Raw genomic sequence first — 22,304 nt, 5'->3', positions numbered from 1 at the left:
CCCATCTCTAATAATCTGTGAGCACCGGTCTTAGTGAGCACCGGTCTTACCGGGAGTGTATCTTCCCAGGAGAGGGGAGCATGGCGTCTCTCTGAGGCATCTGCTCCCGAGAGCAGAGCTGTGGAGTCTGACCTCACTTCCTCTTTCTCTCAGCATTCTGCTCTGTTTACTCCTCCCTCCTGTTTTAACCTATCAGGGCAAGCAGCTTTTTTATTTAATTAACCAATGACCTTCCTCCATCATAGATAGATAATAGATAAGTAGGTAGATAGGCAACTGGGTGGGTGGGTAGGTAGATAGATAGATAGATAGATAGATAGATAGATAGATAGATAGATAGATAGATAGATAGATAGATAGATACATACATACATACATACATGATAGATAGATACATACATACATGATAGATAGATAGATAGATAGATACATACATACATACATACATTCATAGATACATAGATACATAGATAGACAGATAAAAATTTTAGTTTAAATATGCTAAAACTGAGGTCTGTAGAAATCAGGGATCTGAACTCAAATGTCTCTGGGGTTTTTGTTTGTTTGTTTGTTTTTAACATGTCAGTCATTTAAACATCGGGTTCTTTGGAATATCTTACGGTGGTGAGAGGGGTCAACAGGAGACTGAGTAAGACCTGTCTCCTTCCCTTCCCTCAGCCAGAGCTCCTGTTTACAATATCAGGTTTTTAAGCCTGCTCATCCCATGTATCATGTGCTATAATGGGGATTAACATTAAGAAGGGCTTTCATGGAGGTCTGTGTGCACTGGTGGGTAGATATTTTATTTCAAATGAAAGAAAATCTATCATATTTAGTTATCAACCAATGAGACTTTAGTGGATTAGGCTAGGCAAATGGGAATCATAAGCGCTTAAATTTTCATTTAGTCCAAGTTTTACCAAGATTAAGGCAGGGTTCTAGGTAATGAAGGTCACCTAACCCAGACCTCGTGTCTGCTTAGTTTTCAGAATAAGTGGTTCAGAAAAGAGGCCCACGTAAGTTGGGATGGGCCTGTTTGGTCAAATGTTCACAACAGTGTCAATGCAGTGTGATGATTCCCTTAAGCTCCTAATGAAAACCAGACTGAAAGTAAAACAAATAAGCAGCAGCCCTGTTATTTCAGGGGAGAACTTTGGGGCTGGTGTGTGGATTTCTTAGCATTTGTTTGTCCATTTTCTCACTCATTCATTCATATAAGGTCATTGAGACTTACTGCACTGCATCAGAATTTTGTTCTGTTGTTTATTTTCTTATTTAAAAGTAGAAACCTAGCAAATGTTTGGGTGTTCCTTTGAAACTCTCCCATGCCTTTATTGCTTTAAGGTAAAGATAGAGACAGCCATGAGATTGAAGGCTAAATCCCTTTCCCAAGAGAAAAAGTAACTTTTCCCCAATTACCCAATTTGGATTTGAAATATCTGTCCATTCCCAGAGAGCAAGAAATGGGTGCTTACCTGAGCAAGTCTGAAAAAAGTCATGGTAACTGGCAAATGGGATTGGAAACAGAAAAAATTAAAAGTATATTATTTGCTTGAAAAGTACCAAATCAAAACCTATCTGGATATGAAAGCTCAGGTACAATCCTAGGCTGTGTCCTCAGGAGTCAGAGACTTCTGGGAAGGGAAGTTTATTTCTAGTCCCCAGGTCAGGATTTTGTCTGACTCTTATTTTATTTTTATTCCAGTTGCTACATTGATGGCCGAGTGGTCAAGGTGATGGACTTCCTGAAAACTCGTCTCTTAGACACACTCTCTGACCAGATTAGGAAAATTCAGAAAGTGAGTAAAATTATCTGTGGACTGATGTATTTGGAAGAATGACAAGGAAAAGGTCATAGGGTTTCAGCTGGAATTTAGTGCTGTGGGAACCAGGGTAGGAAGAGATTCCAGATGGATGTGGCCACGTCCTCTTTTTTCAGTGATGCTTGTGGGTCATTATTGTTTTCCTCAGTTAGAAGAGTTTATATTTGTCACACCAAGATCTAGAGCTGTTCTAACGAATGATTTCATGGGTAAGGATCCGGTACACACACATAGAGAATAATACAGAAATGTCTCAAAAACCAGGCAAAGAACTACACAACCAAAACATGCCATCATATCAAAGAGCTACTTGTACTCCCAGACTTCCTGTAGCACTGTTGAAAATAACTGAGATAGAGAATCAACCAAGGTATCTGTCAGTGGACAAATGGATAAAGAAATAGTGTAAGGTTTCTTATGCAATGAAGAATGAAATTCTGTCATTTCCAGCAAAGTAGATGGAACTGGAGAAAGACAAATACTGCATGTTCCCTTCCCTGTGGAAAAGGTAAAACAATTCACTCAAATAGAAAATGGCAGAAGCTAGAAGAGAAGAGAGGGGAGCGAATAGAGAAGTGGGATAAAATCACAACACAGTGAGTGATGGGAAATGCACTCATATCTTGGATGCGGGAAAATTGTCTGTAATCTGTCAGTCATGTTTTAAATAAACGCTGATTGACCAGGCAGGAAGTATAGGCAGAAAAACCAGACAGAAAGTAAAAATAATGCAATGAAAACAGGAGAATTCTGGGAAGGAGAAAGTTGATTCCTCCCACTCCTGCCCAGATCACCAAAGCAGCAGGATATGATCTGCCTCACTAAAAAAGGTACTGAGCCACATGGCTAATATAGATCAGAATAATGGGTTAATATAAGCTACAAGAGCTAATAAGTAGCTTCACCTAATGGGCCAATCAGCTTTATAACTTATAGAGATCTCTGTGTGATTTTTCTTTGGGGTTTGCCAGCTGTGGGGTACCGGGCAGGACACAAAACCCCACCAAGCAGGCCCCGATCATGTTACAATATCTCCAGCATAGCAAGGTACCTAGTCACGGTGACATAGCTTATCAATGCCTAGAAGGAAGCTCAGAGGCTCTGAATGTAAAGAAATAACGAAGAGGTGAAAATCTTCATTATAAAAACTGAAATAGTGCACAGTATCCTATGAATATGTGCAGTTGTTATAAATTAATTAAAACAAAAAGTAAAATTCAAAGAATAAAAATGCCACATGGGAATCATATTAAAGGTTCGTTAAAACAAACAACAAAAATATAGACATTTTCTTCATCCATCCAACTTTGTCATACATTTAAAATTAAATGGAACTCTTTATTTTTATTTAAAGGGCTTCTTCAATGGCAAGTTTGCTTGTTTCTTTTCCCCGGGGATTCACTTGGGGCTAGTTTAAGGAGATAATCATTGCTCATGCTCATTGAAGTCTTGGTTTTGAGAGCTAATGATTCTGATCCATATTTACATCATTCTTAGTATCCTAGAATCAGCTTTGTAGGAGTTGACTTTTGTAAAATGGAAGAGGAAACTAAATCATATTAAGCAATTGCATGTAGGCCTTTCCAGCCAGACCCCTTTAGTTAGTGAGCTAATCAAAATAACTAACGCTGCTCATAATAATGTGTCGAGTCTTGTTCCTGAAACTCTGGTTTAGTGTGGCTAACGTAAATCTTAGAGCTCTACCTTGAATAGGCATCTGTCTACTGATTTTCTGTATTACATGTCATAGGGTCACATTTTGAGATATACTAGATTCATTCATTCTAAATAATGAGGATCTGATGTCTACAGTTTCCATTGGATCTCATCAAAATACAATGTCTTCTGCCATCCAGTAAAGTTCTTTTCCAGAAATTTGCACTCAGCTATTCTTTTGAACAGATAAAACACTTCTCAACAAGTAGTTCCTCTGTAAATGCTGGGTGAATGAATAAGTAGACAAATGAATGGTTCATATTTAAAACTATCTCTGAAAGAAAGTTCTATTTGAAGCCGTCACAGAGAAGCACCATTGAGAACTAAAGTGGAAATCTGAACCTTTTTTATATTCTCATACTAATGTCATACTCAAATAACATACAACCTCCATTTTCACTTGTTCTTAGGGAGTGTTAGAACCTGAGAACTCTCAAGACTTCTGAGTTTCTGTATCCCAATGTAATCACCATGGGACCAGGGACATTGGCCAGAACCTTTTTCTATAACTGTCTTCTATTAGGCAAGAAGAACTAAATGATCTGAAATATTTCTGCCAGTCTGTTTGACAACAGTTAGTGGAAAGTATTGCTAGCACCAGGCAAAGTGCCAGATACTAGAGATACAAAATAGAATAATATGTGGCCTCAAGGAATTCAGTTTTAAGTTTTAATATTTGACTACGTTGAAACATGTTGCCTGGTGCAACAGAATATCAAACTATTATTGATCATGGTGATGCATGCCTATAACCGAGGCCCTGGGAGGCTGAGGCAAGAGAACCATGAGTTGGAAGCCAGCCTTGGCTAATGAGACCCAGCCTCAAAAGCAAACAAAAATTAACCTACAGAATGTTACAATTTTTTAGACACACTGTGCTAATTTAAGTGTTGCTCTCTGGAAGGAATTTTCTTTTATTCCTTTACTTGTAAGTTAATTCTCCTGCAATATGCTTCAGACAGCCTTCTAAGTGTTTGTATTACAACAATGTGCAAGATAGTCAAGTCTCTTTATTTTGGATTCTTCTAGCTTTGAACCTAATTAAAAGATTGTTGTTAGTAATAATATTGTGCCAAGAGAGACGGTTCTAACTGTATTCATGATTTTAAGGGTAGCAGGTGAGTGTAAGTTAAGTCAGAGATGAAGGGATTCTATCTCCACTTCACGCTTTACCACTCCATAGCCCTTAACCATCACAGAACTAAAGGAGCAAAAGAGCAAAAGAGCAAAGCTTACTTCCTGGTTCATATAGGGCCCCACGAATTTTAGCTAAAGAACAAAAACCCTATGGAAAATTGAGATTCAAACCTTTTAAAATGTCCCTGATGCCCTTGAAGTGACCTACTTCAGGAAAGAATAGTGGATCCCCTTAGGAGAAAGGACATATAAGTAGAAGACTCCTGGAAGTAAGGGATAGCCTTACCAGCAGGATCAGCATCACCTTTTGGCCATTAGGAACGTAACATACCCAGAACAGAGAGATCCGTTCAAATCACAGCCCCTATTCTGGCGTTCTATGGCTGTGTAAGCAATCACTTCAAAACAATGGCAAGAACAGCATTTATTATGTGATGGAACAGAGAAGCTGGGATTTGCACAGAGCATAGCAATGTTTCTCTGCCCCATGGTAGCTGAAACTTTTAGCTGGAAGATTTGATGGATGAGGTGCAAAAAGATTGTCGCATAATATTAATCAGAAATCGTTTTTACTCAGCTGGTGGCAGCTGTCACCTTAGTTGGGACTGAAAGCTAGAATATCTTGGCTTTATTTCTTTACCTAGAAAGTGAAGATGCTAAGAATTTACGTTCCCTCCTTTTTAAGGAAGTTAGGAAGGTCACACACAGCTGGTCTGTTAATTCATATTGAACACTAGTTGCTATTGCTGTTATTTTGTTAATTATTGCATTTATTTTAATAATTTTTGTGACTAGAAATACTCCATACACTCTTTGTTCTCCATTTGTTCTTTGCCTTTTTTCTATTTCCTCTGTCTTTGAACCCTGGAGAATTTAATAGGTGATATTTTTGGCACCTGAAAGGCAATGACTCAATTGCTAAAAGCAGCTGTGGTTTCCAAATTTGGACTGAGTAAAAACTAAATTTGCCATTTAGACAAGAATTCTGTTTTCTCAGCACTTAGTGAATTATCAGGTTAGAAGAAAATCTATATGATACGTTTGGAAACCAGTGAAATGTCTGGACAACCCACACCTTTGGATGAGCACATGTTCCTTTCCATTAGAACAAGAATAATCATCTGTATTGGGAGGTGAGTCAAAGGAAAGATCGAGACTCACAATGCAGAGACAGGTCAAATGGGAAAAGTGAGAGACTTTTAGGACACAATGCAGATGGTATAGTGCGGAAAACTGGGCTAGCTCCAAAACAATGACGTAAGAACCAAGAAGAACCACTTTGGCTTAACTCATTTGGACTCTGTGATTTGTGTCTTCATCTCCTGGAGGAATCAGAGGAGGAAATAGCACTTTTTATATTATTTTCAGCAATTCAATAAGCACAGGAAGGAGTTGGTGAAATCCCAGTCAGGAGGAAAGTATTTCCACCAGTACTGTCCATCTGACTGTAGTTTGATTATCAAATAAACTACAGTGGGCTTCCTCAATATTTGAAAACTTAATTTCTTCCTCCTTCCTTTCTATCCTTCTCCATTCATTTATCAACTATTTGTGCCATTTGTAGTATTTTCCAGACTTCTGAGAATACAGTGGTGAGCAAAACTAATGTGGTGCTGGTCCTCAAAGACCGTCTAGTCCAGTGGGGAAGCAGCTGATGAAGCATGTTGATAATAAGGTACAATGATGGCTGTAATAGTGTGAGATGGGAACTCATCATGGCATGTCTCCATCTGACAATGTAGAGGAGAAGCCAGGGGAAGTCTTCCAGAGGAGTGATCTGCAGGTCAGCACCTACAGGAAAAGGACTCCTCTAGTTGATAGCTCTCCATAGGGAGCTGTTTGGGAGCCACTGATAGATGTGTGGGGATAAGTAGAGGGTCTATGTGGTCCAACCAAGACCATTATCATTCTTGTTTTTATGCTTCTCTCAATTTTTATTAAGTAGTTAATTTGAGTTTAAAATGCTAAACATTACATGAAGCACAGATCTCTGAAACAGCCACACACACACAGTTCGTGTCCTTCCAGTAAGTTACCGCTACCTGAGAGAGGAAAACATCAGGCGTGTTTTTTCCCTTAGAAAAGAAGGATGTGTGGAATTGCGTGCCAGACTGATGACCCTAGCAGATCCATTTGTTCACCAATGGTATCCCCTGAAGGCAGGAGTCAAGGCAAGAGGGAAGCTTTAACTAGAAGAGACAAGAATGTCTTAGAGATTACAGAGCATACCCACATTTGAGGAAAGAGCCCACTGAAGGAAAGAGAAGTATGGGAGTTAAGTTTAACAAGACATCCCACATCTGAAGTATGGGTTTACTTAGAAATTGATTGTGAGAAGGTCTTGATAGACTAGATATATAAGTGGTAATGGATGCTAATAACAGTCTTTAATCATCTACTATGTTATTGTATAAAGATATGGTGTAGGAGGTCCTTCTGTCTATGTGTTGCTTTTATTGGTTAATAAATAAAAAACTGTTTTGGACCTATAGCAGGGTGGAACTTAGGTAGGTGGAGAAGACAGAGCTGAATGTAGGGAGAAAGAAGGCAGAGTCAAATGCCACCTTGTAGCCCCACTGGAGACAGACACTGGAACTTTAACCAGTAAGCCACAGCCTCATGATCATATACATATTAATAGAAACGGGTTAAATTAATATGTAAGAGTTAGCCAATAAGAAGCTAGAGCTAATGGGCCAAGCAATAATTTAAATAATATAGTTTCTGTGTGATTATTTTGGGTCTAAGCTAGCTGGGTGGCCAGGAACCAACAAGTGGCCTCCCTTCTCCAAGAAAGGTCAACTCTTTTGAAGTCTAAATAAATACAATGATATTATGCTGCTTCTCATGTATCTTAAATGTAAGGTCATGGAAGTAAGGTAGATAATAAATAATTCAGGTAAATTAATAAACACACAGAAAGAAATTTTTGTTCTCAGTGAAACTTCCAGTTTTTCAATCTGTCCACTTTTTAATATACCAACAAATTTAGTTACTTTTGAAGATGACAAAATATAAGCACAATTAAAGGAGTAATAATGATAATGTTATTCTTTAGTGAGAAAAACTAGAAAATATAAACATTAATAGGATAAGAATGGTAGTTATCACCATAAAATCAGTGTTTATGAAACCAGTCTTTAATTCATTCTATCATTTAACAATGCTGAATCTTTTCTATACTGTCCCAGTGTGTAGCATTTGGCAGATATTCAGTAAATATTGGAGAGATGGAAACACAAAGGAACTGGGGATGGATGACCAAGATAAAATCAAAGTAGCAAATAAATAACATTTGCTATTCACATCGAAAGTTCAGTCAACTGTTAACTTCATAGAGTGGTTCTGGAGATAAGTAAATTAATGTAGAGACCCCTGTGAGTTATGTCTATACACAGGCATGGCAGAAGTGTGTCATTTATGTGTTATCTTTGAATTCCAAATAGCAGTGCAATCTGCTTCTAAATATCAGATATTCTGTTTTAGAAAACACTATTTTATTTCATTTCAGTAATATTATGTGACATATTAAGCAATCTAGCAAGATGACAGATACCCTGGTTGAACTCCACACTAAGATATTAGTGTTAAATAGAAGATACCTTCTCAAGAGTAGCTATCAATGAAGAGGAACAGAAACACAAGCCAAGAAAGCACAACAAAGGAAGAATACACTGAGAACCGCAAATACAAAGTACAGCACATTAGTGACTTGGGTGACCCAAATATTATGGTCCTTATATCTTATACAATAGGGACCGCTTTAAGAGAAAGAAAGCAAAGCCACTTTGCAAAGTTATGGTGTTATGGCCTGTGAACACCATAGTGGGTTTTTTCTAGGACACTGACAGCTGCCTGTGAAAGTGAGGATTTAGCCGCTTAAGCTCTGTGATCCCCAAGTAAATGAGCCAGTGTGAGCCACATGTTCCGTCCATGCAGATAGAAAAGCATGACCTAGGAGAAATTAGCGTTTGCCCTTCACGGGAGGCACTCATGGTATTATAGAAGGAGCTAGCCCAAAAGGCACTGATCAGAAGAGTGCCAAGGTTTCAAGGTATTCATCCTTGCCATTTTATTAACTTTAATGGCTTTGATTTTTAGACACAGGTATTTATAGACTACAACATTAGCTTAATAACAGCTAGAAGCAAATGGGGTAAACTGCAGACAGGTTTCAGTTGATGATGCTTATGTAAACACTCTGATTTCAAAAGCATTAAATTATGAAATATAGATTATTATTTTACAAAACATGTTACCTTTTGGTTGCAAATGTCAGTCATGCATTACTAATCTATTGTAACTTGCTCAAGGCTACAGATCTTCCTAAGTAGTAAAAAGAGAGTTCAAACTCAGGCCCACTTCACTAAACCCATGGCCAGCCATTACACTATTCTAAATTTGACATCTGTTAACCATTTCTTTTGTAGCCTATGCAAAATTTCTTTCTAACCACCCAGGATTAGAAAAGTTTTCAAAGAAAAATAGCAGCGTTCTTAGTGAAAGACCACCAGTGTGACCCCACAATTAGTTGATATGAGGTGACTGCCTTGGAAGTGAGATTTGGATGGGACTATTAAAGCTTTTGTGATGTCAGACAAGTGATGGTGGAAGGGAACAAGGCTTTTCAAAACTTGACTTTGATGCATTGCGCTCCATTCACGTTCTGTAGAGAGGGACAGTGGGAGGAAATGCAGTGTGGAAGGATAAGCCACCTGTGGGCGGTTGGGGCAATAGCCATTTAGAGTCAAAAGCATCCTCAGGAGAAGTGGCAACTTGAGATCTTGCAACATTTCAGCATGGAAGGAAGAGGATTGTAGTGCTTGTCCTAACCAAAAATAAAATCACTACTGATATTGGTGGAGTCTGGCTTTGAGTGGCAAAGCATTCAGTAGCCTGAAATATTGGTTAGTCAGAGAAAAGGATGGGGAAAGGGAGCAGCCAGTAACTTCTTTCTGTCCTGTCTTCACTATCACTTCTCATTGCTTTAGGACTCTGGAATATTCTTCCTTATTTTCTTTCATATGCTCAAAGTGGCACTGCCTCCTAACTGACTTCATCCTGTCTATGTGTTCTTATTTTAATATTTGTTGTCTCAATTTCATTCAGTTGTTTTTTTCTTTAATTTGGGATAAGAACAGAGGGTAAAATCTTAAATCCCAAAAATATCACTGAAACAGACTAAGAAGTCATTCGAATACAAAAACCTGGGCAAATATGGTACTCTGTAGGAGAAAGAGAATAGAAAGAAATGACATAGACAAGAGACAGCATAAATAAGAGGAATGTGTTGAGATATTGGAGTGACTCAGCTCAGAAAAGCCCAGCTTATCTAATTTAAGAAGAACATTTTAAATATGGAGGCAGCTTAGGCAAGCAAAGTCTTGTGGTTCTCCTCAAGTAGCAAAATTGCATCAGAAGGTAACAGAACTATAAACTGAAGCAGTGGGTGTGTGGTATCTGCCCTTGCTAGCTGCGGGTTGTTAGTTGTCTTCTTTGAAACTTAGTCTTTTCATCAAAAAATATCTTCATTTGCTGAGTAAATCATTATCAAGAAATCCGTGAGACATGAAAAAAGAGAAATATATAAAGTTACATTTTTGCACAATAAGATCAAAATCAGAGATAGGTTCAAAAACTTTGGAACTTAGAAAAAAAAACTTCCTGGAGTTGAGGACTATTTATTTCATAAAGAAAATGATTTTAAATAATCCTGGAAAAAAACTAACAGAGAGCATGGGTGAGAGGGGCAGGTGAAAGAAAACAAGCAACAAAAGTATAAGACATTTTTCTAAAGCAGTAAGACCATCCTGCATGGGATTTATGGGGAAGGAATGGAGACTGGGTAGCTACGCGCTGGTTATGTGTGGTGGTAAATACCATCATAAATAAAGCAGTCAAAGTCCTAACCTGTGGTCCACAGTCACCAATTGCAGTAAGATCAGAAACAAGTTATTTATTGTTCTGCTTATTGTTCATCTCTCTGCTAATCAAACAGACCTCTCTCTCTCAGTGAGGAACAACAACAAAAAAATGGTTGCTTCCCACTGCTGGCAATGCAATGAGAAACTGGGGAGGGATCCCAAAGTTAACAAAGGACTGCAGAGTGGAGGCTAGTCCAGAAAAGAAAGAAGAGAACAGCAGGAAGACAAAGAAAGAAATTGTGAGGTCCAAACTCAGAAAGGAACAGAGAGGAAGAAGAGTCAACTTTTTCTGCTCCTCTTCCAGTAAAGTTGGTAGCGTCAAATCCATAACTACACACAAAGAGTGGACAAAACAAACAACATCAAGAGTTCACCTTGACAACTCACAAACAGTGAAGAGTCCAGACTGCTGAAATGCAAGGAAGACACACAGGTAGGGTGTAAGGAGCTTACTGAAGACCAACCAGATGACTCAACGGGTAAAGGCGCCTGCCACCAAAACTTGCACCACAGTCCAGCCCCTAGAACCAACTTGTTGAAAAGGAGAGAACTGACTCCCTTAACTTGTCCTCTGACCTCCACATGCACATGGTAGCACACACACACACACACACAATATATATATATATTAAATGGTGCTTGAAAAGACCGAGAAGAAGAGACTTCCTAAAAGCAGTCCTTTGTGACCAGCAGTATAGGAGGCTCGCTCTGGGTAGAGAGCAACTGCTCTTGTGAAGTTCAGGGGAAGGTTGGCTCCCAAGTCCATGAGATCCTGGAATTAATGTGCTCCAGCTTCTTTTGGAGGGTGGGCCCCCTGCCAGGGCTGATTAGCCCAGCTGGCCTGTCCACTGTTCCTGTTTTATTGCTTCCTTTCTCATTAAGGAAGGTGTTGGTTTGGATAACCATAAACAACATGTCTGCTGCAGCAATGCTACCATCTCTCGCACAGCCAACGCCTGAAGCCAGGTCCTCAGGAGTCTTTTCAAAGACTTAGATTACAGCTTTGGAGGCAGGATATCAAGGAACTACAGGAAGAGGAAGACGAGGTTTGAAAATGTGCCCCGTAAATGGCTATGTTCCTATTTTATTTTTGAAAAATCAAGAATATTTTCCTAAGTGTGCTCTCCCCACCCCCCCACACACATTCACACCTCTTCTCTACTCTCTCCCTCCCCCAACCCCCATCCCCACCTCAGTGTGTCTGCATAACCAAACATTCTCACTGAGTCCATGTCTCGGAAATGTAAGAGACAGAATCTGGAAACCCTACCCTTCTGCCTCTCTGCCTTCAGCAGACAGAGAGAGCAACTGGTGCCGCTTACTGGGCTTTTCTCTGGGTGCCTCAGCGCTGCTTTGACCACAGGGGCCTGGGCTGATTTGGGGAACAAAGAGCTGGGAGGGAGCTGGGCAGCCAGCCTCCTATGCTCACTAGGGCTACCCTTAGAGTAACCTTCACTGGCACATCATTTCTCACCGGAGCCCTTCACTTCCCAGAGACCTCTCCTTTTCTCTCTTCCAGCACAGGGAGAATCATATTTACTCAGAAAACCGCAGTGGTGAACTATAGCCCTTGGTTTCTTAGAGTTTCATTTTCTAAGGGAATTTTGCAGCTGGTTCCATCTGCTTTTTCTGGTTTTTTTTTCCTTTTTGTTTGTTTGATTTTTATCCTGGTCAGCCCAAGCTGATTTTCTCCCCAAGCTCAACCAGCACCCAGCATCAGCATCCATACCACCACCACACTTCACCATGCTGGCCTTCTCTGTTCTTGGAAGACTCCCAATTCACCAAATTTCCCATGTCCTCAACAGAAAAGGCATAGAAAGCATTTGCTCATTCCTGTTGACTCCTTGAACTTTCAACAATATTCCTAAGTGCCTTTAGGAATATTTCCCTGGTCAGATAACTGCTTTAGTTTGTATCCAAGTTTTACCTCACTGTGCAGTTTTCATTTGTGTGGATAACAGGATGCTTATGCTGAAAGTGGTTGAGTATTTTCTAATTAAACTCCATATACATATATATGCTAGTTATGCTTGTGTGGATTATTCATGTGTGTTTTAAATCCTAAACTGCTCTCTCCTACTGCTTAACATTTATCTGAGATATTATCCATTAACCCAAGTTACTTATCTGAAGAAAGAGCAATCAATGCTGATATTAAATTTCTCAAACACAAATTCAGGTACCTTGAACAAGGAGAGAAATCCAGAAAATACTTGGGCTTAAGTGCTTACTATACTCCAGGACCTTTTTTCAAGTTCTTTTTACAAATGCCAGTTAGTTAAAGCATAAATACACTGAGGTGGACATTCTATTCTATTCTACACTAGAATACAAGGAAGTAATTTTAAATATTCAAGGTCACATGGTGAATAGACAGTAAGGCCAGGGTGAAAGGCAGGACTCTGTCTCTGGAGCCCAGGCCATTAACAACCACTAAATACTACCTCACCTATCACAATGCTACAGGAAGAACTAGCTGAGGCTGAACCCAGGTGACCATGAAAGGTGACCATGTGCTTTGTATCCTCAGCTCTGAGAACAAAAAGGAAATAAGCAGCGTTCTTGCCTCGGTCTCACGTGTTCTGACAGGTTTTCCTTGCACGTCTTTATTTTTACTAATCTCTGAATTTGTATTTGCAAGCAGCACAGGACTTTTGATTCATTGACTTGTTTAATCACCGTTTCTTAAGACATACAGTTTCCTTCAAGAGGGAATTTACTGTGAGCTAATACAAGGGCAGGTCTGGTATTCTATCACGCCCAACGTGTGACTAGAGCCCTATTTTCAGTGAAGCCCCAGTTCTGTGCCAGGTACTCTTAAAGAAACTCTACACGTAAGAAAATAAGACTGAAAGGTGTGGTAGAGAGATGGCTAAGTAATTAAGACCAAGTACTTCTCTTGGACCAGAGGACTCAAGTTCAGTTCCCAGCAGCCACATCAAAGAGCTCCCTACTGCCTGTAACTAACTCCAGGAAGATCAAAGGCCAGAGGCATCCACAGGCATCTGCATCCTCATACGCATAACCCCACACACACATACACACACACACACACACACACACACACACACAATTGAAAAATAATAAATATAAAAAAAGAAAAAATGACTGGGTTTCCCTGTTCTCAAGCAGATCATAGTTCAAGGCTTCCTGTAAGCATCATGAATGGTTCAGAATCCCCCTGCCAAACTGTAGGAATATCTGGACTAGTTCTCTGAATGCATGCATCATCTTAAAGGGCTCTTATAAATCTGTGTTCACCCTCTGGGTCCACATCCCATTCCACTAGCTCAGGATTATCCTGTCATTGGCCTCGTGTTATTTATTCTTTGTCAAACAGCTGGGATCCTTAGTACAATCCTGTCAGGTATTATTCCATCTATGTATAAAGACATTAAAGCTCAAAGTGGTCATAGAAATAACAGAACCTTTAATTTGTATATCATGTTACAGGTTTTACAATCCTTTTAAGACATATGTATGACCTCATAGCAGCTACAATGATCTGACATAAGTCAGATCAGACCCCTCTCCTGCTTAAATCCCTCCAATAGCCTCCATCACACTCAGAATGAAAGCACCCTCCTTTCTTCTGTGACCTCATTTGTCCAACCTTTCGTCTCTTTATGTACTGTACTCCAGATGGCCTTCTTTTGGTGCTACAGGCAATGGTCCTGTTTTCACCTCACATCTTTTTCTGTGCTGTTCCTTTGAAAACATTAATGTCCTGGCTTCCTCTTAACCAAGTCTCAATTCAGATGCAGCCTTGCAGAGTGCTCTTCATGAACCACTCTCTAAAGCATCCTTCTCATTCCTGACAAGCTCCTACCTAGCATTTTAGTGTCTTGTTTTCTTCCTGGCTCTTCTTATCACCTGAATTCCTGATATTTGCTTGTTTACTTGTTGTTAGTCTCCTTGCATGATGACAATAGATCAGTGACAGCACACCTGCCCCAGAGGTCTGCTTAGCATTTAGCAGGTGCTTACTGTTTGTTGAAGTGTTAAAGTATTTGAAAATGCCTCAGTGTTTTAAAGAAATCCTTAAATCTTTCTATCCTATTTTTAAAAAATATTCTACCTAGGTGATTTCACCACTTCTGGGTGAAATCTATTATATTATATATTGAAGTCTATTATATAATCTACCAATCCTGATCTTTGTTTTTGAGATGAATACAATACAATATAAGTGACAGGGTACAAGATCATTGTCCCACAGCACTTCGTATTGGTTTAATAAAAGTCTGATTGGCCAGTAGCCAGGCAGGAAGTTTAGGCAGGGTGACCAGGCAGGAAGTAGAGTGGGGGGGGAGGTTGATGAGAACAGGAGAATTCTGGGAAGAGGAAAGAGTCTGTCTGCAGTTGTCATCCAGACACAGAGAAAGCAAGATGAGACTGCCTCGCTGATAAAAGGTACCAAGCCACTTGGCTAACATAGACACGAATTATGGGTTAATTTAAGATATAAGAGTAAGACAGAAATATGTTTAAGCTATTGGCCAAACAGTATTGCAAATAATATAGTTTCTGTGTAATTATTTCACATCTGGATGGCAGGAAGCAAACGAGAGGTCTCCAAATACACTTGCTGGTGCTTTCCTATGAGTTTGGTCACATGTATAGATACATATCTCATATTGTATATTTGTATATATATTCATAAAATACATCTACATATATTCTTTCTGGGAGCCCTAAGGTACTATAGTATATTCAACCTCAACTTAAAGCAAACCTATCATCAGTTCACAAAAATCCTGTTTCTGTTCTGTCTATTTTCTTCCTTTGTGTCTTCATTATATGCTTGACCCATCCTTAAAACAGATGTCTTTGTTCCTTATTGTATAACAAATGGTTACATAAATAGTACCATACCACATATCTTACTATGTTACTTTCTTTTTTTAACTTATCACTGAAACTTTAAAGCATATCTGTGCTTCTGAATTTATGTTGAATTGTTTGCTCCAACTGCTGCCTAGTATTTCATATTATGCACTGAATACATTTTGTATTTCAGTCCTCTCACTATGGACACCTGCCACTGACGGTGACATGGTGATTCTTCACACTCTTTAGAAACCTGAAGAGGAATGGCTTTAGTGAGCATGTCTAGGAGAGGAGTTAGTGGTTATCTACGTGCACTATATTCCTTACCAGCCTCCCTTGTTCATCCTGGTATCCTCCAGTCTTTCTTCATGTCCTAACTGTTGTAGCAGCAGCCAGAGCCTGATGCTAGTGTAACTCAGAAGAAACTTGCTTCTTATTCCTTCTCTGGGATTTCTCTAGACAGAGGCAACAAATATTTCGGGAATATGCTCAGCTCTCAGAGCTATTCTTGAAATAAAGGGAGAAATAATTTCATTAGGCTACTCTTGACCACCAGGAGATAGAAATCACGAGGTAACTACTTCCCATTTTGTTACCTTGAGGGACAGTTGGACAGTTTTGAGGATTATATAGGCTTTTGCCAAAATTCCTATGATGTTGAGTACAGGTCACCAGAACTGGTTGTGAATTTAAAAACATATCCTACTTTTGTCTTTTCCTTATTTCAGTCCTATAGGTCACCATTCCTGCTAGTTACTATTTCCTAAAATGAACTAGCTATAGACAAGCTTGCCACACAGACTGTACTTTCAGAAGCTACTAGTATTACCCAATACAGAACTGTCTGATTGCTTTCCAGGGTATCTGCACCCTGACCTGAATAGTTTGGCCAACCTCCTACTTGTAGAACAAAGACTGGGTAATTTCAAAACTTCAGAGGGACACATTTTAACATGGCTTTGCCTCTGCTTGGAAGGCATGCAGCTGTGGTTCCCTGTGCAGATCTGACCAGTGGGTCAGGGACTTTTCTTTTCATCCTTACTTCAGTTGTCTTCAAAATATGGTGCAATATACATGCCATGCTCATCACACACTTCCCCGAAACAATTTTCTCTCCTCTCATGGATAGTGACTTCTGATACATAGATGGTGTGCTTTATTACAGAAGTGTAATGTGGTCCTGAAAATCATTGCTTCTCAGCACCTGTTCACAGAGAAACATGATGTGGTTCACCTTTTCCAGTGAGGGATGCCACATCCCTAAAGTCATCTTACACTCTAGAACACAAATTTGTTCTATCACACCATCACTTGGTTTATTTAAGAAGAAAAATGAACATGTGGGAACACTAATGCTTTTGTTTGTATGTGGCAGCTCTCTCTGCCTTCCGGGCGGTCTGCTCCAGAGACAGCCTCTCAGCCACCACAGAAGACCACCTCTTCTCTCTGCATGGTCTTCCTGTAAAAGGAAAGTAACAGATACACGTCTCCATGACCACTTGGGATCAGGGAATGAGAGACACTTCCTTTAGGGAGTGACAGTGCTTCTCATCTGGGAATAGCTTTGAAAACCTCATCTGTCCCCTTCTGCTTTTGTTGTGTGAACAGGTGGTCAATACATACACTCCAGGAAAGAAAATTTGGCTCGAAGGCGTGGTGACCACCTCAGCTGGAGGCACAAACAATCTGTCAGATTCCTATGCTGCAGGATTCTTGTAAGTAATTCATGTTTTCACTCCCAGGACCTTCCAGGAAAAGACAGTGAAACCATAACACACTCATTTCCTGTCACAAGGCAAAGCTTCTTTCCACTGGAAAGTTTATCATCTGTTCATTTGTGGATGTCTTTAACCACTTCACAAACAGTAATTAGTCACTTCTCCAGCTACTAACATTTTGTCAGACATAAGCATCAGAGCACAGATGACATCTTGAGTAAGGCATAGTTCAAACCACAGAGTCAATACCATACGCTCTCCCAGCTGCATTTTACCATGGTTCTCAGAGGCATGGTTTTGTCCTCCAGAAACATGACTAGAGGGACTAGTATGAGAGATAACTACATTGCAAAGAATAATTATGCTATAATAAGTCTTTGAAGTATACTGGATCTACCAGGTGCCAAGTACTGTCTAAGATGCTTTGATATTGTGACAACCCGTGAGATGGACGCTTTTGTCTCTGTGGTGAGCCCATGAAACAGAGGCTCCTATTGTCCTCTCATCACAACCAAAGAAGCTGAAGGGCAGAGTTAAAGTACGTTAGCCCAGGCAGCTTGGCTGGTGTCAGTGATCAGATTCAAACCCAGACGGCCTGCTTGGAGTCCAGCCTTTTCCCTGCTACAGTAGACCGCTTCCCTTTCTATCCCCCACAGATGGAGATGGGCTTGCAAAGAAATACAGGAATTTCCCCGAGTAGAGTTGTCAGGAAAGGTCTCAGGGGAAAGTGGTACTTGTGTGGGACATGGAAAGAGTGCTCTGGTACCTCAGGCTGAAGAAGTGTTACCAGAAAGGCAGTCGCAGAGGAGCGGTGCCTGCTGTGAGGAAAACCTTGTTTCCGCAGGGGTGGACTGAAGGCTGAGACCATGAAGAGAGTTCATACCAGTTCATGGAAGGGCTTGAAAACCATGTAAAGGAAATGAGGCCTTGTTCTGGGCTCATACCAAGCCACTGAGGATTTCAAAGAAGAAAGAGATAATCTGACGAGCATTTTTAAAGTAAGACCTTGTCAGTGTTATGTGCAGGATCTTGGAAAGGATGAGAAAATGAACTTGAAGGCTACTGTAGTTGCCTGGAGATGACTTGAGCCAGAAGCATACAGCTCTGCTTGGCTTTCCAGTGTCATGTAGCCAGCACAAGCCTCTCACAACTAGAGACTAACCAAGTTATTTTTTTCCTGGTTCATTGTAGTCTTTTGGCCCTGGCTTCCTGGCTGAGCAAAGCATGAACTGTAGCTTTGCCCTCAGCTGTGTGTTTTGCTACTAACAGCTGTCCCTAATTAGACAGATGACGTTCCCTTCCATCGAAACAGCTTCACTAACACATTTGTGAAGAACGGATCAGGACGGCCAAGCAGCTGGCATTTTCAGATGGAATCACGTCAAACATTCACAGAGATAACTGCTCAGTGTAATTCATGTTGTTACTCTGGGTCTTCCATGTTTATAATCTCAGCATCTAACATTGTGTTTCACAGAGACATCCAATAAACATGGCTGAAATGAATGATGGGGTGAATCAGCATTTAATGCAGTACTGCTAAGAGCCTTCTCTTATAATTTACTCCCCACTAGTTTGATATGAATCCTGTTGCAAGGGGGAGAAGCCAGGTTGGCAGCCAGTACTATGGGGTCCCCCTGGAATCAGCTCGGGAATGGCTTTTCCTTAGCTGTTGCCAAATGATTCTGCTGTGAGGTCCAGCAAGCAGCCCAATTGTATTGAATGTTTTCCTGAATTCTCTTCCCTTTAAGGAATGGTGTGAAATGAAAAGTACTACAGACCTTGATGGAGGCAGCTGAACAGAGACCTCCCTTTACATGAGCATCAGCCAGACAGCCATAGAGCTCTACATGGACTTTGCAATGAACACAGTTGTTGACATTTGGACTGTAGTTCAAATTATCAGTGCTACTTCACAGAGATCAGACAAACCTAGTTCATTCTGCTCCTGGTCTTCTCTCTTCCTCTCTTGTCATCCATCCCATCTTAGCTCTACAGGCAGCACACAGCAATGTGCTGTGTTCATGAAGGGATAGTTTTTCCTAGAAATATGATAGGGGCAGAGCATTCAAAGAAGCCTTAGGAAGCCAGTAAGCATGTGGAAAGGTGGCATTTTCTCAGGACTTTTCCAATATATCACATAACTGTGAGCTTCGTAGGGCAGAATTCTTCTAATGGAGACTCAAGGATAGTGCTACCCTGACAGTCTTCAAATTCTTTGGAATACTGTGAATTCATCTTGATAGGCTGCCATGTCTCCAGCATCTAGTAGCATGCAATAGTATGTAGTAGGTATTCAATAAACACTTAGGAAATGGGAGAATAGTTATTGAGTGAGCAATGTACATACACAAAACACCAAGAGACTGTCCTGTGTTGCTGTGCAGATGGTGCTGATGGAGGAGCTCATGCAAAATGTGATATGCATTTCCTCGGATTTTATATCTTCTTGGCGAGGAAACTCCATATTTGCTTTAATGGATAAATATTAATAAATAAAACAAAACAGACCACGACATTTGTACTTTCTGAACATGGTGAGAGTTCTGACTTAGGTGACTTTCACCCAGAGGCCGTGTTGCGTCCAGCACAGGGCATCCTCTGCTAATCCATTTGCTACAGTGCCTCAGGAGCAGAGCAAGAGCTGAACCTATTATCCTGGTTCACAGGCTCACAAAACTAATGACAATAATAAAGGCAAGTAGTTTTGCCATGTGATATTTCCAAAGTCGTTTCAGTGCTCTGGGTCACAGTGTGCCAGTGTGACAAAACTAACACAAGATTCTGCTGTGTTGTACACAGACTTTTCTCTATTTAAAACTTTTGTTTTTGTGTTTTGCTTTGCTTTGGGATTTGGTTTTGTAACTCTAATTGTCAGTAAATGTGTTCATTTTTATAAGAATAAAATAAAATTGTAAATGTAAAAAAGAAGATTTTAAAATGTAAGCATTATTTATTCATAATATAAGAATTAGAAATGATCTTTATTCCAGTAAGGAAAAAACTTAATTCTAGAAGTCATGGGTTTAGAGCTCCATATGGTTTCAGATTTGGGAAATCATAACTATGTGTAATTTTTCCCATGTGCTGAATAGTGATTTCCAAAGTTCCTAGAATCTAATTTTATCCAGATAAATGTCAACCTAAACACTGCTGTGTACCTACAACATACCAGGAACTGTGTTGGGTGTTCTGAGTCTAAGTTCAAATGTTGCATGACTGAGGACCTATAACTAGTGGGGAACAGTAGAGAGATAGGTGACTGCTCACCATCCGCCATGCTGGCTGAGGGCATAAATAAAGAGCTCTGTGAAGGCAGAAGGTGAATTTTCTGACTTGGATGCCAGCTTTTAGAAAAGAGCACTTGCTTAATATGGTAAGGAATTTGGCAAACGGAAAGAAATGATTTAGAGGAGGGTAGGTAGGAAATGCTAAGCAGGAGTTAAAAACATGTGTGAAGATCTGGGTTATTACAAAGGAGCATGCTCTCTTGACTACTCAAAAGTGGTTTGTGCAACTTAGACCTGTAGAGAATGAAGTTTGAGGTAAGAGCAAATATGAGGCGAGATTTCAGCAATGGCAATACAGAGAGAGAAACAAACTGGTGAATGAATTAAATGTGTCTGCAACAAAGCAGAGTCAGCAGGGAGTTCGGGAAGAACCTAGAAAGCAGGCTTTTGTATGTGGTGTAAACTAAGCATAGTCAAGGATAAGTATGTGGTCAATGTAGGCATCACATATGAGGAGGTAACAGGTAATTCAGGTAATCTCTGAATCGTTTAGTGTTGTGTTGAGAAAAACACAATTACATTTACTGGGACAGTGATGCATGAGGGAACCAAATGACAAGGCTGTTGGCTTATGTAGTTGGAATCCTGTTACAGACTGAGGAGACCGAGGATGTAGGTTGCACCATGAAATCCTGTGGTTGCATGTTTGTGGCCAGGGACGACACAGTAGGCTTATGAGTGGTCATGGCATTCATTTGTTAGTATTCCAGAAGTAAAATGTGTCATAAGCTGTGATAACTTTATGACCATGAACAATTCATTTTATTCCCTCAGATTTCAGTTTCTTTTCCTGTAAAATAAAGAGATTAGATTTGAAAATCTTTGCGATCTCTTACAGCTTCATGTCCAGCACCTAAAATTTTCCCTTTTAAGCATCAAATAAAGATGGTGGTACCTGGGGGAGGGGGTAGGGTTTATTTGTGAGTTGCAGATATATTCAGTTCTTGTAAAATGCCATTTTAAATATGCTGATGTGGCTTTTTTTTCTTTTGCTTTTTAGATGGCTAAACACTTTAGGAATGCTGGCCAATCAGGGTATTGATGTTGTGATACGACACTCATTTTTTGACCATGGATATAACCATCTGGTGGACCAGAATTTTAACCCATTACCAGTAAGTAAGCTGGAGAAAGATTCCCAACTCGTTTCCATATCATTTGGTTCTTTTGATCATGCTTTTTTCCACACCAGGAGGATTTTTCTCCTTCTGTTATTGGCGGTCTCTTTCATGCATCAGACAGAGCATTCTTGTCTTTGATTTCATGAACCATTCCATGGGCTTTGGCCTCACTTCCCTCACCACACACACACCTACACAGACATACAGACACACACACATTTATTTGTGTATAATGTATAAATTCATTACTATTACTTTAGCAAACTTTGTACAGTTGAGATTCCACATCTCCTTGTGGCCTGTTTGAACTCTGCTTGAGAGTGGATTTTTCCAGATTGTTTTCTTTTAAAGCTAATAGGAGACATTAGTTAACGTCAGATGCAGCATGTTGAAAGCAGATGGGGGTGTTCTAAGATCAGATACAATAGGAGCCCATCTCTTAAGGCTAAAATGCACTTGGAGTTAGATGTTGACCCCTAAGTGATGATGAGATTTGCTGCAAGGTAGAGTTCTGAGTGACCTGCTACATAATCATCAGAGAAATCTTAGTTAGCCCAGAAAAGCTGTGTTTTGTTTTGTTTTCAGAAATATCACACAGATGATTCTTTTACATGGGTAACATATGCTATCATAGCATCACATGGTCCTGAAGGAAGATCAGACTCCTCTCCCCACACCTGTGGTTGCCTTTACAGATGCTTTATCTGCTTTATTTGATAAGGTCACTGAGGGTGAGACAGAG

General features: G+C 40.0%; 1 protein-coding gene across 3 annotated transcripts in view; it reads left to right on the top strand.

Moving 5' to 3' along the window:
• The window catches only part of Hpse2 (heparanase 2 (inactive)), a 627,972-nt gene that overhangs the window by 473,016 nt on the left and 132,652 nt on the right, over positions 1-22,304 (top strand). For all 3 annotated transcript variants that reach the window (XM_005352317.3, XM_005352316.3, XM_005352315.3), the window contains 3 exons: positions 1,706-1,799; positions 17,042-17,148; positions 21,442-21,556. In XM_005352317.3, the coding sequence (XP_005352374.1) occupies positions 1,706-1,799; positions 17,042-17,148; positions 21,442-21,556 (316 nt within the window). The remainder of the gene's footprint in view (positions 1-1,705; positions 1,800-17,041; positions 17,149-21,441; positions 21,557-22,304) is intronic.

This window comes from Microtus ochrogaster, chromosome 8 (genome assembly GCF_000317375.1).
Source record: "Microtus ochrogaster isolate Prairie Vole_2 chromosome 8, MicOch1.0, whole genome shotgun sequence".
Taxonomy (NCBI): Eukaryota; Metazoa; Chordata; class Mammalia; order Rodentia; family Cricetidae; genus Microtus; species Microtus ochrogaster.
This window is presented reverse-complemented; position numbering and strand designations above follow the sequence as displayed.